This window comes from Onychostoma macrolepis, chromosome 25 (genome assembly GCF_012432095.1).
Source record: "Onychostoma macrolepis isolate SWU-2019 chromosome 25, ASM1243209v1, whole genome shotgun sequence".
Lineage (NCBI taxonomy): Eukaryota > Metazoa > Chordata > Actinopteri > Cypriniformes > Cyprinidae > Onychostoma > Onychostoma macrolepis.
Genome location: NC_081179.1, coordinates 20519492 through 20539854, shown reverse-complemented (window position 1 = coordinate 20539854; position 20363 = coordinate 20519492). Strand labels below are relative to the sequence as shown.

The 20363-nt window shown below is 34.7% G+C and overlaps 1 protein-coding gene across 2 annotated transcripts in view; it reads left to right on the top strand.

The window, feature by feature from the left end:
• The window catches only part of hrasa (HRas proto-oncogene, GTPase a), a 26014-nt gene extending 5651 nt beyond the window's left edge, over nt 1–20363 (top strand). Inside the window, exons 2-6 of one of the 2 annotated variants that reach the window (XM_058766673.1) lie at nt 5223–5364; nt 11166–11344; nt 15663–15822; nt 17957–18081; nt 19495–20360. In XM_058766673.1, the coding sequence (XP_058622656.1) occupies nt 5254–5364; nt 11166–11344; nt 15663–15822; nt 17957–18076 (570 nt within the window). In that variant the 5' untranslated portion in view covers nt 5223–5253 and the 3' untranslated portion in view covers nt 18077–18081; nt 19495–20360. Of the gene's footprint in view, nt 1–5222; nt 5365–11165; nt 11345–15662; nt 15823–17956; nt 18082–19494 lie in introns of those variants that run through there. The other variant, XM_058766674.1, reaches the window with a different exon arrangement.

Genomic DNA, 20363 nt, shown 5'->3' with positions numbered 1-20363 from the left:
TAACAAATGACCTGCGTCTTACTGTGCGCAATTTATCAGTGCATGGAATTTTAATAAAAATATTATTTATCGTAATCAAATGTAATGTAAATGTAATAATGAAACAACATTTCTTGTGATGTAACCAAAAGCACGAGGGTGTGGCAAAAAATATTAACCAACGATATTATACCACAATGCAGTAAAATCCTGATTTAGTAGATGTTTTTGTTAATATTTTAATGTGTTTTTGTTGTAAGATTTTCTGTTTTCTTGTTAATTTTAAAGTTTTAGTAAGTTTGTTCTGTTTTTGTCATTTTCATAGTTTTTGTTGTCTTTTAAATATGTCTAGTTTATTTATGTATTTATTTTGAAAAATGGAAAAATGTTGCCTTGGAAATTAGCTGAAATAAAAAATTTTTAGTTTTCAAAGTTTTTTTGTATTTTATTTTATTTACATACATACATTACATTTAGTCATTTAGCAGACACTTTTATCCAAAGTGACTTACAAATGAGGACAATGGAATTATTTCAAGTTGTTTTTGTTTTGTTTTTTTAAAAAAAAAATTCAATTTTTTTTTTATGGTTTTATCTATAATAACCCTGGTCCCACCCAACATTATTTATAGTTGAATATTCTGTTTCACAAAAGGTGAATTTGTCGCAATTTCTCGCAAATGCTTTTTAACATATTTCAAACCAGTTTTCGTCGTGTTAACACAATTATGATACTATTTTTTTATGCAATGTTTGTTTTTTCTTTAGTCTTGATTCTGTCATCATTTACTCACCCTCATGTTGTTCCAAACCCAATGTATGTTCTTTTTCGGAAGAAGATATTTTCAAAGAACATCGACTTATATTGTACGGACAAAAAAACTGTTGTGTTTTTGCTTAATGTAATTTATGCTTCTTTTTTTTTTAATACGATTATATGAAGAAAAGTTTACATTTAACACCAATAACTCTAAAAATGTCATATGGTATAACCATCAAATATATAAAAATTATTAGAATTACTTGAATAAACTTTGTGTGTGTGTGTGTGTGTGTGTGTGTTTGTGTTTAATTTCTAAATTAAAATTAATTTTGTCAAAATGTCAGTGTGGTACAACTGTCCTAATGTAATAATGAAGAAAAAAGCTTCATTAAAAGAATATTATTATTATTATTTTTATTATGGTAGTTTGGCACATTTTATATTGACATTTCTTAGAAGAAGAAAAAACTGTTCATTGCGTAAAAAAAAAAAAAATTCTGTTGTGCTTCAGAATTCAGAATGCAGAAACCGAGATTGTACAGCTAGAAGCATCTGCGTGCGTTCATGTACTTACATTTTTCAAGCCTATAGTGAACTTTGTTATTGCCTGTCTAAGTTATCAAAGTTACTGTATGATTTTCTCATGGTGGATGATAAAAACAGGCAAAAAAATCCCATAGATTTTCATTGAAGTCCATATCTAGAGACCAGAATATTAGAGACTTGAGCGTGGGCTAAGTTTGATTTTTAAGCCTTTCAGTGTAAAAATGTAAATATGTAGTTATTATTCGTAGGTCTTTATTTCTTCTATTGCATTTACCCCAATGTTTTGTTTGGCTTTAAATTATTTAAGGCAGTCATACACATACGAGTGTCTATCATGTATGAACTCCATTCCCTTTGCCTTTAATAGCTTGTGTGTGTGAGAGCGTGTGTCGGGAGTGTGTGTGGAGTTACTCATTAATCGTCCAGCACTCAGAGATACACTGCACTGGAATCTCATAAGTTTCAGTTTCCATAGTACCAAGAAACTTTGTGTTTTCATTAATCATTAACACTGCAGACACACCTCTGCTGATCTTGAGCTATGTTTAAAGCCCAGTTGACGACAAATAGATATCTAATAATATAACCCCACACCCTGGAACTAATATACGTCTGTCTGGTGATGTGCTGTCATGGATGCTCACCACTGTTGTGTCTTAAAGTGAACTCTGTAGTGAGTTATGTGGTATGTAGCAGGGTCAATGACAAATAAGTGTGTTTGCAATAAAGAAAATACAAAATTAAAAAAGAAAGGTTAAAGCACAAAGTTTTTAGAATCTTAATACTATTCATGTAATAATTTACTGTATTCATGTTGAGTATTGTGTATTTTATATATATATATATATATATATATATTTATTTATTTAAAATGTCATACCAATTTCAAGAAAAGTTAAAATTTAGCACTAATAACACCAGAAGTGTCATATGGTGTACCCATCAAATATGGTTAACCAGCAAACCAGAAAAAATTCATACACATAATGACTTTAATAAACTTTTTATATTAAAAGTAAAATTTATTTTAATATTATTTGGGGGCATAACGTTAAAAATCAGGGTGGTGCGACTGTCCTAATATAATAATGAAGAAAAAATTCTCATTAAAATAAATTCTTGAAAATTATGTTAGTTTGGCATTTTTTTTAAATTAATATTTCTTAGGAAAAAAAAGTGCTTCACTGTTATTGATATTCTTTCACTAAATGAACGTCATGTGGTAAGACCAACATGTGGGGGTAAATGTTTCTATTTACTTAGTTATTTTTAATTAATTGAGATCAGAATATTGTTGAATGTATTGTTTATGTATGTATTGTTGTTGAATGTATTTATTATGCACTTTAGCATCATATATGTAAATTTACTCATTAAAGGGATAGTTCCCCTAAAATAAAAATTATTATCATTTACTCACTCTGATGTCATTTCAAGCTTATATGACTTTATTTCTTCTGCGGAACACAAAAGAAGATATTTTAAGAAATGTCTGTTTCTTTATTTTATTTTACTTTTCTTTTTTTATCTATACAATGAAGGTCAATGATCTCCAAAAGTTTGGACCCCATTGACTTCCACAGAAAAAAAATAAAATCAAAAATCAAACAGGTTTGGAATGACATTAGGGTGAGTAATTGAGTGAACTATCCTTCATTGCGGTATTTGCATTGTGTGTTAAGTGTTTCATCTTCCAACAAATGTAATTGGAATGTTTTAATGATTCGTTTGCTGGTTTTAGTTCAGTTGTAGCCTTGTTGTACTAATTGATTCCTTTGTTTTAGTTAAATCGTGGCCATGTTTGAACTAAAATAAGGGTATAAATTAAAAAGTTGTGGGAATGAATGCTTAATTTGTAATGACGTTGACTTGTCATTTACAGGAAAAATGAATAATTCCATTCAAATTAGGCAATACTAGATACTGACTTGCATTTCTCAGGAGCTGTCTTTTTCGTTGGAAATGCAGTTGTAATGAAACCACAGGACCTCACAGTCAGGAAAACAACATCAACCACCCGAAACCAGCAACATCCAGCCTATGATAATAAAACCAGTGAGGGATGGTAGCTGAAGCACATTCAGAGTTAATGTTGTTTTAGACCATGTTGAAACTTGAACCGAAACCCACAAAATGATCGGTTATCAGATAAAAGCTTGGAGCGCTGCAAGCTTGGGTCTTATTTCAAGTGCCAGAATGCTTTTCATATTTCATAGTTTATCTTCCTTGCAGTTCTGTGCAAGTTTGTTCACTGAATACTAAACAGTGGAACATGAAACAGCATTCCAGATTTCTTTAGGATAAATTCTCCACGATTCTTGGTCTTGGTGGACTAAGGGGGTGTTTACACGACACCGTTTTCAACTAAACACTGAAACGGTTTTATGTCTTTTGGCCGTTCTTTTACACAACAACAGCATTTCCCCTATGAAAATTAACCAGAGTTTTATTATAGTGAAACTATAGTAAGAGCTGTAGTTCTACCCCCACAAGATTGCTATACTGTTTGCGAATATTTGTTGGAACTATTGTTTTGTTAAAAACATCAAATTGTTAAACTATGTTGCTAATGAGGGAACTTGCGATCATAGTTGGCAAACAATGCTTTTAGGAAATCCCAGATTGGCTGTTCAGTATGGAAGCCCATTTTCGCCACTGAATAAAAATAAATTTAATTACGAGTTTACAACTCACAATTCAGACTTTTTTTTTTTATCAGCATTGCATGATATAAACTCAAAATTGTGAGTTATAAAATCAGAATACCAGGATATAAACTCGCAATTGAGAAACTTGCAATTCTGACTGTTTTCTCAGAATTGAGAGATATAAACTCAAAACTGCAAGTTATAAAGTCTGATTCTGAGGGGGAAAAAAGACTATGATAATTCTGATTTAATAACTTGCAATTGTGAGAAAAATTGAGTTTACTTGAGATTAATTGAGTTTCACAATTGAGTTTATATCGCAATTCTGACTTCAGAATTACAACTTTTTTCTCAGAATTGTGAGACGTAAACTCAATTGCGAGTTATAAAGTCAGAATAGTGGGATATAAACTTGCAATTGCGAGTAATAAAGTCATTATTGCAAGATAAAAACTTGCAATTCTGACTTTTTCTTGCAATTGCGAGTTTATATTATGCAATACTGACTTCATAACTTGCAACTGCGAGTTTATTTGTCAGTTCTGAGAAAAAAGTCACAATTGTGACATGTAAACTCGCAATCGCGAGAAATAAAGTCAGAAGTGTGAGATATAAACTTTTATTTTTTATTCAATGGCGGAAACGGGCTTCGCGAACTAGTACACAAGACGAAAAATCGGTGAAAGTGACAAAGTAAGCAAAATACGCAGCGCTGCTTTGTTTATAGTTTGTATATTCGCAGTCCTAGCACTTACAGTTTCCTTTTTTAGAGTGATGCATACAAACTACTGCCACCTACTGGTATGGAGAGTAATTTCCTCTCAAGCAGGTGCAGAAACATGCATGCGTTGTTGACTGTAGTCTTTGTGTTGTGTTCAAACATAACCAGTTGGCCGAGATGTAGTCGACATGCGCTTCATGTCCAGTCAGTGACACCACAGTCAGCTTTCTTCACTGCTAGTTTGGTTTGCTGTATCTGGTCCTTAATATGGATGAATAACTACAGAAAAAGCACCAAAGTGCACCAGCTTGTAATAATTTGCAGGCTTTAGTTGAAATGTAAAAATTTTAGTCATATAGTAGAAGATTTGAGAGAGTGAGACTTTGGACTTCTTTTATGCTAATTTCAACAAAGCACTGCTGACAAACATATTGTCTTATGAATCCTTTCCTAAACATACCTTAAGGCCTGAAGAGGATCTTTGCCGTGTCTATAATAGAAATCAGTGAATCTGGATGCAGTGGGAGGTTTGTCTGTATTGATGGTGCTGCTGGTTTCTCCTCAGGTGTGGTGAGAGGTTGAAGAGGAGTGAAGGAATGACTGAATATAAGCTGGTGGTGGTGGGTGCTGGAGGCGTGGGCAAGAGCGCTCTCACCATCCAACTCATCCAGAACCACTTTGTGGATGAATACGACCCCACTATAGAGGTAACACTTGTGTGTGTGTGTGTGTGTGTGTGTGTGTGTGTGTGTGTGCATTGAGTGATTTTATCCAGTAATATATATATATGGTATCAGCTATATATAAAATATCAAGGCATTGTGGTTGATATCAATAACTGTACTTTTTGTGTTTTTACCCTGTCAGCTGCAGCTGTTAGACAGTTGTAACTGTTGTTTTTTTTGCCAATTTTATTTGCCAATAATTTTATAATTTATGAAATGTGATCATACTAATGATAATTAGGATAATTAGAAACAACATCATACAATAGTACAGTGCTCTGTATATCATTATAGTATGTCATTATAAAGGTCAGCAATGCTGTTGCAGCTAGTTACAGTATTTTGTCCATACAATAGGAGTTATTGGGGTTCAGTGTTGTTTTGACCCCATGTTCTATGAAATATCTTTTTTTTTTTATTGTAGCTGCTGCATTGTATTAGATTATTAGCTATACATTAGCTGTGTCCCAAAGCTAAGTGTACACACTTTGGAGTGTACGGACTTCGAAGGCCACGCCTCCGAAGTGCACGAAAGACCCTCCAAAGTGCATGAGACGCTCCGCCTTCGCAGAATTTCATATTTGCGCCACCAGGTGTTCCCGATTGCGGCTCCTGTCGCGTAGCAACGGTGCGAGATGAGAGCTGCCATCCTGACAGGTTGTTTAAAAAAAGTTATGGAGCCAGCATTCCACATATTTATTTTTATATTTTATATTTTACTGGAGGAGATGGTGGGAACGTTTCAGCCCCGGCGGCGCCGGGTGATGTACCTCAGGCTTAGCCAAGACCGTGGCCGGGTAGCTAAATTTTATTGTTTTGCTGCGTCCTTGCTGGATTACAACTTTTAATGCAGGCATTGCGTTTGAACTGACTTGAATAATGTAATGATACATATGAAAACATACAAAATCATGCACACGCATATATAGCAGTTCAAATGCTGACTGATATGTTACCAATGTGCGATTTTATAATAGTTTATTGTCTTGACCATGGTGAACATATTTTGAAAGGTTTGCAACCCTGATTTTACGCAATTAAGTAAACATAAAAATAAAACTGAATAAATAAAAAAACAAATTATGCATAGTTCAGCGGCAGCTGTGACAGCTGAACAGTGCCCTGTACGGCCGGTCCGATTTCTTCACATGCATCCTTTGATATAGTTCGTAACAATTTGTCAATTTTCTGTCAAGAAATGTTATTTTCATTTTCAAAATAATCAGTGGTGGACTGTAAGGAAGTACATTCGTTAGGTATTCTCGTACAAATGTGAAGTAATACGTTTTTGTTTTTTTTTCCTCACAGGACAGTAACAGTACAAAAATGTGATCTTGTACAACATGATGCATTGTTGTGGAGTAAACTACCCAACAGTTTATGAAGTAGGCAACTTTAAATTGAACAACCTTTAACATATTCTTAAGTCAAATGCAACATACACAGTATGCAGCAGTAATATTAATGCCAAACCATCCTGACAAATTATTTTTTCAGAACAATACTGTATACCTTTACTTTTACTCTCAATACCTTAAGTATATTAGAGTATGCAAAATAATAATTTTACTTCAAGGATAGTTCACCCAAAAATGATAATTCTGTAATCATTTACTCACCCTCAAGTTGTTCCAGGTTTGGAATTTTCATTTTTGGGTGAACTATCCCTTTAACTAAGGATTTAAATATGACTAGTAGTTTTCCCCCAATGTAGTTCACTAAAGTACCTCAATATTTCTTTTACTAATTACTTTGTCATAGCTCTGAACAATTTCTCTTTTCCTTCTTTCCCTAAATCAGACCAGACCCTGTACTGCAGGATAAAGCTGAATGTGCCAGCACTGGACAGGTTTTTAATGGTTTTGGGCTGAGCGTGGAGGCCCTGACAGCAGGGCTTGAAAACGGAAAAAAAATCGGTTCACTCCGAGCAGAATCATAGTTTAACGTTTCTGTTCCTGCGTTCTTCTATTAGTACCGTTCCGAAACTGGTTCGAATAGAAAAAATAACGGTTAATATCTATTTTTTTTTATTATTGTCTTTGCCTATAATAATAAAGTACAGTGTTTTCTTTACACAAAAAGAAAAAAAAACAAGAAGACCATAGACATAATACCTGCTGTGCTTAGTCACAGCCAGCATCATCTTTTTTAGATTTGCCTAAATGTAGGCTACTAAACAAAAGAAAAAAAATCTATTAATGCTTTAAAGACATTAAAGTATTTTTTTAAAAGATATTTAAAAACGTTTGCTGCATTGTTAAAAAAAAAAAAAAACGCTACTTGTATAAAATTGCGTTTTGAGAAAAAAAAAAACATATAGTCATCGCCTTTTACTATTACATTCAGAAATGATGTAGGCTAAAATGGCAGTAAATCAAAATGTTTACAAACATTATAAACACAGTTATTAGTTTCTCTCCACAACAAATCCTCTAAACTTAAGGATATAGCCTATACTATAAAAAGTAAATCAAAAAACAAATTAAAGGTGAAACTGATGCCTACCCTTGGCACGAATCCAAATGTTTCCATATTCGCGACGTATCTGGATGCTAAAATATTATTTATTATAGGCTTTGTACTTTCATCTACGTAAAACATCATCCTTCACATCGGCTAGCCTATATCAGCACAGTGAGGCGGTGGTCACGCTGAACGCAACAGATTGGACAACGGAGCACTGTAACTTTTTATACATTCCTTTAACTGTATTTTATTTTGATAATGAACTGGCTGCAATGTCACAAAAATATGTTGTGTCTTTGTGTGCGTGAGGCGCCAGTGCGATATGGCTATACCAACGCTGGTTGGTTATAAAGATGCAAGATATCATTCAAAACTGTAAAGCTTTTGCAAAACAAATAAAATCCGCCGTGTTCTTTGAATATGGTAGGATGCGAAGTGTCCATAGATGTACACTTCATTTTCCTGAGAAACGGAGGGCGCATTTGAAGTCGCTTTTGAATTACGGGAGCTTTCGTCGTGACGCAGTCGGCCTTGGAATGCGGTCTTCGGGGGGCGCATTCTGAATTGGGACAGCTTATGTCGCGACGCTGTGCTGCAATCGCACTTCAAATACAGACTTTGGAGTGTGTACACTTCACATTGGGACAGTCTCAGTAGTGTCGGTGTGACGCATTCGCACTTAAAATGCGCACTCCGAAGTGTGTACACTTAGCTTTGGGACACAGCTATTGTGTCGTCATCGTCTTTTTTTCCATTTCATGATGGATGGCAGTCAGTGTTAAGGTGCAATACTGCCACCTACTGTGTTGGAGTGTCAACCTGGCACTGGGTTATTGCGGATAATCATACGATTGTTTTTGTATGTGAAATATTAACATCAATATTTCACTTTTTAAATATCATGGTTATCATCATTGTGACATCCCTAATCCACAGTATATCATGCTTTCTCGCAGGGCTGTAAAAATTCGGTAACTCTTTTCAAATAGGTTTTCATACATTACCATTACTTAATTACATTAGTTAACACAAACCAACAACAAATACTACTAAAGCATTTATTAATTTTAATTTTAACTTTTTCAACAGTTATCAAATATCTGTTTATATTATTTAATGGACCTGAGGTAATATGAACTAACAATGAACAGCTGTATTTGTATTAACTAACAGTAACAAAGAATTTAATTTATAAATACTGTAAAAAAAAAAAAAATTCTCATTGATCTTAATGTTAAAAAATAGCTGAATATTAACTCACCCTCAGGCATTAAGATGTAGATAAGTTTGTTTCTTCATCAGATTTGGAGAAATGTAGCAGTGCATCACTCGCTCACCAATGGATGCTCTGCAGTGAATGGGTGCCGTCAGAATGAGAGTCCTAACAGCTGATAAAAACATCACAATAATCCACAAGTAATCCAGACAACTCCAATCCATCAAAGCGTTTTTAACTTCAAACCGTTCTTTCCCGCTAAAATATGAGTCCATAATCTATAATTTTGCTTTCTCCAGTGAAAAAGTCATCTGGTCTGAAACAGGAGATAAATCTGCACAGATCAAGCACCATTTACAAGCAAAAACAGTCCAAAACAGCTCTAAACAAATATATGGGTGGATTTTGATGTGAGAGACAACAGGTGATATGCGTTATTATGGATTACGGACTCATATTTTAGCCAGAAGCAACAGTAAAGTTAAAACGCCTTAATGATATATTTATGGAGGCTTTTCGCTTCTCAAGATATTAACTGATGGGCTGGAATGGTTTGGATTATTGTGATGTATTTATCAGCTGTTTGGACTCTCATTCTGACGGCACCCATTCACTGCAGAGCATCCTTTGGTGAGTAAGTGATATAATGCTACATTTCTACAAATCTGATAAAAAACAAACTAACCTACATCTTGGCTGGACTGAGGGCACATTTTTGGCAACTTTTCATTTTTAGGTGAACTATCCCTTTATGTGAGTTAATGAATGTTAAAGGGATAGTTCACTCAAAAATGAAAATTCTGTCATTAATTACTCACCCTCATGTCGTTCCAAACCTGTAGACCTTCGTTCATCTTCGGAACACAAATTAAGATATTTTTGATGAATTCCGAGAGCTCTCTGATAGACAGCAAGGATATTACCACGATCAAGGCTCAGAAACGTAGCAAAGACATCGTTAAAATAATCCATGTGACATCAGGGGTTCAACAGTAATTTACGAAGCTACGAGAATACTTTTGTGCGCAAAGAAAACCGTCAGTTCATCAGCTTTATTCAACAATTCGTCTCCTCCGTGCCGCCCTATAGCGCCATTTTGGAGAGTATCACACGTAAACAGCACATGCATCGTATGTAAGTGGATACTTTGTTTTCGTTCAGATCAAAGCATATCTGCGTATATACGATGTATATGTTCTTTACGTTCAGTGGATACTCTCCAAAATGACGCTATAGGGTGACGCGGAGGAGACAAGTTGTTGAATAAAGTCGTTATTTTTGTTTTCTTTGCGCACAAAAAGTATTTTCGTAGCTTTGTAAAATTACGGTTGAACCACTGATGTCACATGGATTATTTTAACGATGTCCTTGCTACGTTTCTGAGCCTTGATCGTGTAAGGACCCTTGGAGCGACATGAGGGTGAGTAATTAATGACAGAGTTTTCATTTTTGGGTGAACTATCCCTTTAACTAATGGAACCTTTTGTTTGAGTTGATTCTGGTACATCCTTAGCTTTCTTGTACTGTAGGTTATGCTTTATTAAATTGACCAGTGGTCAGTCTCTTCACTATATCTCACAACATCACAGGGCAATGAACAAACTCCAGCCCCACCATTCACTGATTCAGTCTGTGTTTCTCTGCACACTCAGTGTTAAATAAACCGCAGGAGTTTCCCCTCGGCCTGCGTTTGCTCTCAGCATGAGGGATGTGTGTGTGTGTGTGTGTGTACGTGCTTCTACACGTCCCTCGCTCTCTCTGTCCTCTTTTCCCGCCACGCCCGTCTCTGGACAAACAATGTCCTTTTTATGGCTCAATCGCTGTGCGCTAACACACATGAGCACAGAGACGCGTGTTTATGTGTCTGACGGGACACAACTCAACCATCTCCAGTCTGTTTACTGTTTCAGTCCATGTTGCTTTGTCCCCAAAGTCTTTTATTTGGCACATTTAAAAAAAAGAAAGAAAGAAATTTTAAAAACATCAAATCATGTCCATGTGTGTGAAATAACTAAAGCTTATTGGCTACTGAGTAAGAAATAAACAAGAAATGGTCTTACTGATGAAAGCAGGCTTGAGTTTGGTGTTGATTTGTCTGCAGGACTCCTACAGGAAGCAGGTGGTGATTGATGGGGAGACGTGTCTCCTGGACATCTTGGACACTGCAGGTCAGGAGGAGTACAGCGCCATGAGGGATCAGTACATGAGGACAGGAGAGGGCTTCCTCTGTGTCTTTGCCATCAATAACACCAAGTCCTTTGAGGACATTCATCAGTACAGGTGTGTGTTTGAAAGTCAGCTGTCAGGCTGAAACCGTTTCTCTCTGTTGGGAATTTGTCCTCAAAATATCCCTTCAGTATCCTTTGCATTTCTTCAATTTTATCTTGAAGCAAGAAAATGGATATCAGAAACAATTTTGGTTGAAAAAACATTTAAATTTTTTTTGCTGTGGTAACTTTAAGACTTCTATATGTAAATAATTTCTGTTATGATTGGCTAACCTTTTCAATTGCAAGGGCAAATGTCATTGTGTTTTGGTTGTGATCATGTTTGAAAATGCTGTTTAAAAGTGATCAATTTCAGCTACATTTTTGTAAGCAAAACAGGTCCATTGCCTTTGGCTAGCAATGTTTGAAGCACAGGTCACAGAAGTCATATTTAAACCAAGCAGCTTTCTATTGGTCATTGCGACAAATTTGCCTGACAAACTATTGCAAAATCTGAATTTCACATGAAATTTCTAATTGCATAGTTTTATATAGAGATTACTGGATTGTGCCCTTGAAAATGCACTGAAATTTTCACTGTAAATGAATAAAAAAAAATGGTCTGTTTATTTACACATTGCATTAAAATTATTTCATTTTTTAAAAATCGCATTATCCATGATGCAACCTGTCAACAATAAGTTCAGGTTGTACAGGTGCTGGTCATATAATTAGAATATCATCAAAAAGTTGATTTATTTCACTAATTCCATTCAAAAAGTGAAACTTGTATATTATATTCATTCATTACACACAGACTGATATATTTCAAATGTTTATTTCTTTTAATTTTGATGATTAGAGCTTACAGCTCATGAAAGTCAAAAATCAGTATCTCAAAATATTAGAATATTTACATTTGAGTTTGAATAAATGACCATCCCTACAGTATAAATTCTGGGTATCTCTTGTTCTTTGAAACCACAATAATGGGGAAGACAGCTGACTTGGCAATGATCCAGAAGACGAACATTGACACCCTCCACAAAGAGGGTAAGTCACAGAGGTCATTACTGAAAGGTGTGGCTGTTTACAGAGTGCTGTATCAAAGCATATTAAATGCAAAGTTGACTGGAAGGAAGAATTTGGGTAGGAAAAGGTGCACAAGCAACAGGGATGACCGCAAGCTTGAGAATACAGTCAAGCAAAGCTGATTCAAACACTTGGGAGAGCTTCACAAGGAGAGAACTGAAGCTGGAGTCAGTGCATCAAGAGTCACCACGCTCAGGCGTCTTCAGGAAAAGGGCTACCAAGCCACTTCTGAACCAGAGACAACGTCAGAAGCATCTTAACTGGGCTGTGGAGAAAAGAACTGGACTGTTGCTCAGTGGTCCAAAGTCCTCTTTTCAGATGAAAGTAAATTTTACATTTCATTTGGAAATCAAGGTCCCAGAGTCTGAAGGAAGAGTGGAGAGGCACAGAATCCATGTTGCTTGAAGTCCAGTGTGAAGTTTCCACAGTCAGTGATGATTTGGGCTGCCATGTCATCTGCTGGTGTTGGTCCACTGTGTTTTCTGATGTCCACAGTCAACGCAGCCATCTACCAGGAAATTTTAGAGCACTTCATGCTTCCTTCTGTTGACAAGCTTTATGGAGATGCTGATTTCATTTTCCAGCAGGACTTGGCACCTGCCCACACTGCCAAAGGTACCAAAAGCTGGTTCAATGACCATAGTGTTACTGTGCTTGATTGGCCAGCAAACTCGCTTGACCTGAACCCCATAGAGAATCTATGGGGTATTGTCAAGAGGAAGATGAGGGACACCAGACCCAACAATGCAGATGAGCTGAAGGCCGCTATCAGAGCAACCTGGGCTCTCATAACACCTGAGCAGTGCCACAGACTGATCGACTCCATGCCACCGCATTGCTGCAGTAATTCAGGCAAAGGAGCCCCAACTAAGTATTGAGTGCTGTACATGCTCATACTTTTCATTTTCATACTTTTCAGTTGGCCAAGATTTCTAAAAATCCTTTCTTTGTATTGGTCTTAAGTAATATTCTAATATTTTGAGATACTGATTTTTGACTTTCATGAGCTGTAAGCTCTAATCATCTAAATTAAAAGAATTTGAAATAATAAACATTTGAAATATATCAGTCTGTGTGTAATGAATGAATATAATATACAAGTTTCACTTTTTGAATGGAATTAGTGAAATAAATCAACTTTTTGATGATATTCTAATTATATGACCAGCACCTGTATTTCACGCCAAAATCAAAAGACAAAAATAAGAAATTCTATTTTTATTAAAGAAATTGAAGCATATTTTTAGACCATTAAGATTTGTCTCATTATTTTCATGATATGAAACACCAAATTTTTTTTTTTTTTGCCATAATGCACAAGATCTCTTTCTCATCACTGAACTCTGAACAAAAGTAAAGCTATATTAGTTAAAAAGTAAAATATTCATACATCACGGCAATATTTGTTGTGCTGCTTTGAATTAATTTAAAAAGTATTTTATATAATTTAAAAAATGTGTGTGTGTGTGTGTGTATTATATAAAGTATACTTATTTATTTTATATATCTTACACGTATATGATTTAAATTATAATTAAAGTTGAGAGAAGATATGTCATTACAAAGGAAATTATTTTGATTAAAGATTACAAGGGCACATGAATTAAAAAAATGAATAGTGTGCATGAATAAATCATTTATAATAAACAATATACCATACAATTAAGTATATTCTTTTGTGATTTCTTGGTGACTTTAACGCTATCTGTCTGTCTGTCTCTTTCTTTCTTTCCTTCCTTATATCTTTCTTTCTTTTAATTTTGGTGTGAAATATGACCTGGAATACTTTTTAAAGCCAAGAGCCAAAGCTGATGTGTTAAACTGCAAATTACACCGAGAAGTGTGAGCCCTGTAACCCTGTGACCCCTGAAATCATGTTAGCATTGATTCTGATTCCCACTGTCACCTCTTAGTCTTATTTATCAGCACGTTTGACGTCACAGCAGAAACACAACATGGATTACACGTCAGATCCTTAAATTGCATCTTTGACTGGGCATCCGTCGATAAATATTCAGTATTTGTGCTTGAGAGGACAGCAGAAAGTGAGATGGAGTATGATGGTGCAGTACCAGTGAAATCGATCCCGACTCAATTAGACTAAAGGAGAGAGCTTTCAAGGACATGAAAGGAGAAAGCAAAAGGAGGATAACTGGATTACATCAATCCGTTTGTGGGTAATGGGGTCTAGATAATGTATTTTTAATACATGAAGTATAGTACAACATGGGGAATAGTAGTGCACTGTTTAATATCAGATGCAGATGGCAGTTGATAATCAGTTTGCATTATATACACTATCAGTCAAAAGTATGTAATAGATAAGATTTTTAAATGTTTTTGAAAAAAGTCTCTTATGCTCATTATTAATAATGGGCACCAATCAATATATCAGAATGATTTCTGAAGAACCATGTGACATTTTAACATATATTCACATAGAAAAGTAATTTTAGATTGTACAAATATTGCTGTTTGTACTGTATTTTTGATCAAATAAATGCAGCCTTGGTGAGCAGAAGAGACTTCTTTCAAAAGCATTAAAAAATCATACAGATTCCAAACTTTTGACCGGTTTATTCTTCTCTTTCAGCTTGAAAATGTAATGTTTTGGAAACTGACAAACTTGCAGGTTATTCTGTGTAGAGTCTTACGTTATCAGTGTGATGTATTGCTATTGGATGCCTAGATTTATATCTCACATTACATTCATGCATTTGCCAGACATTTTTAGTCCAAAGTAACTTTACCAGTTTATTCATTCGCTGGGATTCGAACCCATGACCTTGCAAACTAAGAGCGAAGGCTGAGCACAAGTGTCTTGTACAAACCAGGCAATGACTTTAGCGATTGGCTCTTTTCTTTGGAAGGCAGGACTTAAGGACCGTTCACACCTAGAATGAAAGCTATGATGATAACTGTTTAAACATCCACGCCAACAGACAGCAATATTGTGTTTTGTAAGCGCACACTGCAGTTTTGTGTGTTTTGTTGCTTTAAATACTTGAACTCTTTACAGCCGGATGGATTCTGATTGGCTGTCATTGTTTTTATTATTTATCAACTGGAAAAAAACCAAACAAAAAACCACTTTGAATGTGATTTTAAAGTGTGTCATTATCATTATAGTTTTTGTGTGGATTTCGCTATTCTGAAAGAACGATTTTTAATGAATTGGTCAAAACTGTGTCTTAGCTAATTGTTGAAATGAAGTCAAGTTTCTCCACATTTTGTTTACGATCAAATGTCCGCCCACAGTCTGGTTGTGTTTGACCGTGACATTTTGTGTTGGCTCTCAGGGAACAGATCAAACGGGTAAAGGACTCGGATGACGTGCCCATGGTGCTGGTGGGTAACAAATGCGACCTCCCGGCCCGGACGGTGGACACACGGCAAGCGCAGGAGCTCGCGCGCAGCTACGGGATCCCCTTCATCGAGACCTCAGCCAAAACACGACAGGTGAGTCACAGTTTCTGACAGTCAGTTAAAGATGAATACATTTTATTGATCTATTTTTTTTATTTTTTATTTATTTATTTACTTGCAGCAAAACTAGTGAGACTGTGTCTAGGGTCAAAATTTCCTAAAGTATAGTCATCTGAGTAAACTGTGCCCAAAATAACTGACCCACCTACAATACAGCATTTCTGACTCGGTTTATTGCAAATCTTTTTTTTTTTTGCTTTTGCTTTTCTTTTGTTTTGTTTTGTTTTGTTTTTGTTTGAATTTCTTTACTGTTTTTTTTTTTTTAGCATTGCTTTGTTTTGTTTTGTTTTGTTTTGTTTTGTTTTGTTTTGTTTTTGTTTGAATTTTTTTACTGTTTTTTTTTTTTTTAGCATTGCTTTGTTTTTGTTTTTTTTAAAGCTTTGTTGTGTTTTTGTTTGTTTGTTTGCTTTTTTGTTTTGTGCAGAAAATGTAACTTGTACAAAGTCCTTAAAGAAAGATTTCACCCAAAAAATAAAAATACTTTTATGATTTATTCATAGAAGTAATCCTTCCAAAAGAGATCTACTTCAGACAGGAAGGTTTTCGGTTCATTTTCATTTTTGGTTAAAATGTTAGTTCACGTGTTTACAGGCCTATTCACATGTCCACTGTTTTTGCATCACAATTAGTTGTTATTATTATTATTAAATACTTAAATATCAAATATTAAATAAATATTTTTTTTTTACAGCACAGTAGTGATGGGAGAAGCAAAGCTTTTCGAAACTTTGAATCAGTTGAAGCAATTGCTTTGCAAAATGATTCACTTTTTCGAAGCGCTCAAAACGCTTTTATTATACAAATGTCTGATTTAAAAATGTCTACGAATTTATAAAATTAATCCGAGATCAGGTAAATACCATAGACGCTGGTTATCGGGTTAAAGACAATCGCCTCCTCCTGTGCTGAACCACTGAAACTTTGAAACATTTCGAAACAGTTGTGACGTAAGGAAGCCTCATTTACGGACGTGACGTGACTTTGACAGTTTCACACGCTGTGAGTCACTGCTTCAAAACAAATGATTCACAAAGGTTTCGAAGCTGAAGCAGCGTCTCGAAAGTGGTCATCACTACAGCACAGTAGTATTATTGCAATAATACTATATTTCTTTTTTTAATAATATCAAAATATTTGTAATATTAAAAAAATATTCTTAATAATAATATTTTAGCAATATTTGAGGCACTATTACACTTTTAATATTTAGACTTTGTGCATTTTCTGTTTTCAGTTTGATTTTAGTTCAATTATTTTACTTTTTAGTGAAGTGCAAATAGTTTATTATTAGTATTAATTAGTATCTCGGTTTTAGTGAAATGCAAAATAATTTTTTATTTTATTTTTTCTTAAATACATTTTATTTCAGGTAATGTTTATTTTATGTCAAATCACCCAAAGTTGTATTTGATTTTGATTTTTATTAATGTTTGTAGTTCTAGTTAACTATAATAAACCTGCTTCAAACTAGTAAAAACAGATTACTTCAAAACAATATTTTAGTATGTGTGAAGGAGATAAGATATGCCCTTAATTTTAAAAGTTTGCAACATTTTGTGTAAATAGAAAATCTCATTTTTAAAAAGACTTGTGAAGTACTGTACACAAGTGCTGATTGTTTCTTCTTCAAGATTTTATAGTTTGTATCTTTCAAGGACAACATTTATGATGGATGTATATTTTAGCTTCCTGAGTCTCAGGGGTTTTATAAGTTTTTTTGGTTCTGGAAGATTCTTTGGATTTACAGTATTTAGTGCAGTAATTCTCCTCACGGCCACCTACACACACACACACATACACACACACAGAGGGTGTGTTGTATAACACTGCAGGGAATGACTCACTGCCGCTTTGTGTTTTGCCCATCTGACGAGAGCTGCAAGGAAAAGACCAAGAGCACACATTTACCCTCACATTACTGCAATATGTCTGTCACTTTTACTGGTTTCATCACTAGCTGCAGGTTCCTGTGCAGTTCTGTGCATAGAAGTGTTACTCGGACCTCGATACTGGTCTGGTTTGTTACTGATCTGTGAGATGTTTGTGAGTTTCCTGAGTCTCTCGATAGCACCAGCATTGCTTGGCGTTTCTCCTGGTGTGTGTGCAGGGTGTGGAGGACGCGTTTTACACGCTGGTGCGAGAGATCCGTCAGCACAAGATGAGGAAGCTGAACCCGCCGGACGAGAGCGGACAGGACTGCATGAGCTGCCGCTGCGTCGTGTCGTGATCCAGGTGCCAAAAAACCCAGACTGACATGACACCGTAAACATACAGACCGCATGAATGATATAACACACTGGAAATGAGTCAAAATAAACAACTGCAAATCATAACTAACAATCACAGAATTGCTGAGAAATGCCTCTTGAAAGGCCAGCACTTTTGAGAGATATGTTATATTTATGTATTTATTAGTGGTGTCTGCTAAAGTAAGCTTCACTGTTACTATTATTACTTTTTTAGTAAAAAATATTTTATAACAACATGTTTCTTTCATGTACATGATGGGATTTATGAACACCGGCATTCAAAAGTACAATTATTTTAAATGTTTTTAAAGTCTCTTCTGCTCACCAAGGCTGCATTTATTTGATCAAAAATACAGTGAAAATGGTAATATTCTGAAATATTGTTACAATTTTAAAAAGGCTGTTTTTCTACATGAATGTATGTTAAAAAGTAATTTATTCCTGTGATGCAAAGCTGAATTTTCAGCATTATTGCTGATTTGATTTGTTTTCAAGAAACATTTCTGCTTATTATTTGACAAATAGAAAGAACAGCATTTATTTAAGAACAAAAAAGGGACACTATAAATGTCTGTAATTTTTGATCAATTTAATGCACCCTTTCTGAAGAACTTGATACTTTTATTAAAAATAAAAAATTCTACTCACCAGAAACTTTTTAACTAAAAAAACTCACTTCACCTCAAGTCTATACATTTTTAAATATATATGTAATTTTTTCAATATTAATGATGTTATTGTATTTGTGTTTACTTATTTAAAATGAATAATTCTTAACAGCAATAATAATAATAATAATAATTATTAGAAATAGTAGTATTGTATAGTCATTTGAAAAAAACAACAACAGGTTTTCCTTCTTTTTTGTCTTTAACTGATAACATGACTGTAATAAAAAATAATAATAAAAGGTAATACATTAATTCAGCATCCAAAAAAAAAATCTGTTTAACTTTAACATTTTGTGAAATATGAATTAATTATAATTATAATTTTTTGCCATATCATATATGATATTTACTGTTTATTTCTCTAAATAATATAATATTTATATAGAGACTTTTATGACAATTACCAACAAAAATCTAGTTTTTATTACTGTAATATATGCATATTAGTGAATTTTAATTTTACATTTATTTATAAAAATAGATATAGATATTTGTAAACTAAAAAATTATTTTGTAAAAAATGTATTGCAATACTGGAAAGAAAAAAAACTAAAAAGTAAAACAGTCAGACACATTATGATATTTTTTTGTCATTATGTTAATGAGAATTGGCAGCAAAATGCCACAAATTGTATTGGTACAAAAAAGCAAAATATAATTTTTCAGTTGATTTTGCAGTGAAATATGACACAGATCTTCACCTCTTGCTGTTTTCTGGTCCTCAGCTGACGGCGCGCGTCGGGAGAAGTTTACCCACGGTTCCGTGCGGCAGACTGGACCAGAGAGGCAAGATGTAGCGTCTCATCTGAAAGCGACTGTTAACGAAAGCGCTCCAGGCCTCCTGCGTAACGAACATTAGCGGCAGGACCGGTGACCTCTCTGGACATCCACGTCTGCCTGATAAACACCACTAATGACTTACCCCCTTCTCCTCTTGATTTGTAACCCCAGTTTGATAATGCTGGGCGCCTCTGTGGATGTCTGCTAAATTATTGTTCTTGAAGTCTCAACACTGGTCTGAAACGGACTCGGCACGTCACATGACCTCAGCGTCACACACAAACCTTCCTCAGCTCCGACGGACAGACTGGACACTAGTGACCTCATCCCACGACCCCCTCCCACTGCAGCCACACCTCACAGAAAGCATATATATATATATATGTATGTATGTATGTATACATGTATATGTATATGTATATGTATATGTGTTCATGTCTGTCGAAAAGAGCGGAAACTCTGTAGAAATAATCAGGAGGGGAGTTTTTTGCTTGATGTGCAGGTTGTTTTAACATAATGTTTGTGGAAATCAAACGGGAGAATTAGTTCTGTGTGCTGGTAAATGTGTATGTTACGAATGAGCGTTTCCATTAGAAAATTAAACAGGCTGACTGAACTTTCCAAAATAAAAACTCTCAAGTAGTTTGAAGAAGCTTGTGTTTGTTTTGAAATTCTGTCTGTGGAAATCTTATGATATTTAAAAGAGAGTTCCTAACAGTTACCTCAATAAACGTAAAAAAAACCTTTACAATGTAGAAACTAGTGCTGTCAAACGATTAATCGTGATTAATCGCATTCAAAATAAAAGTTTTTG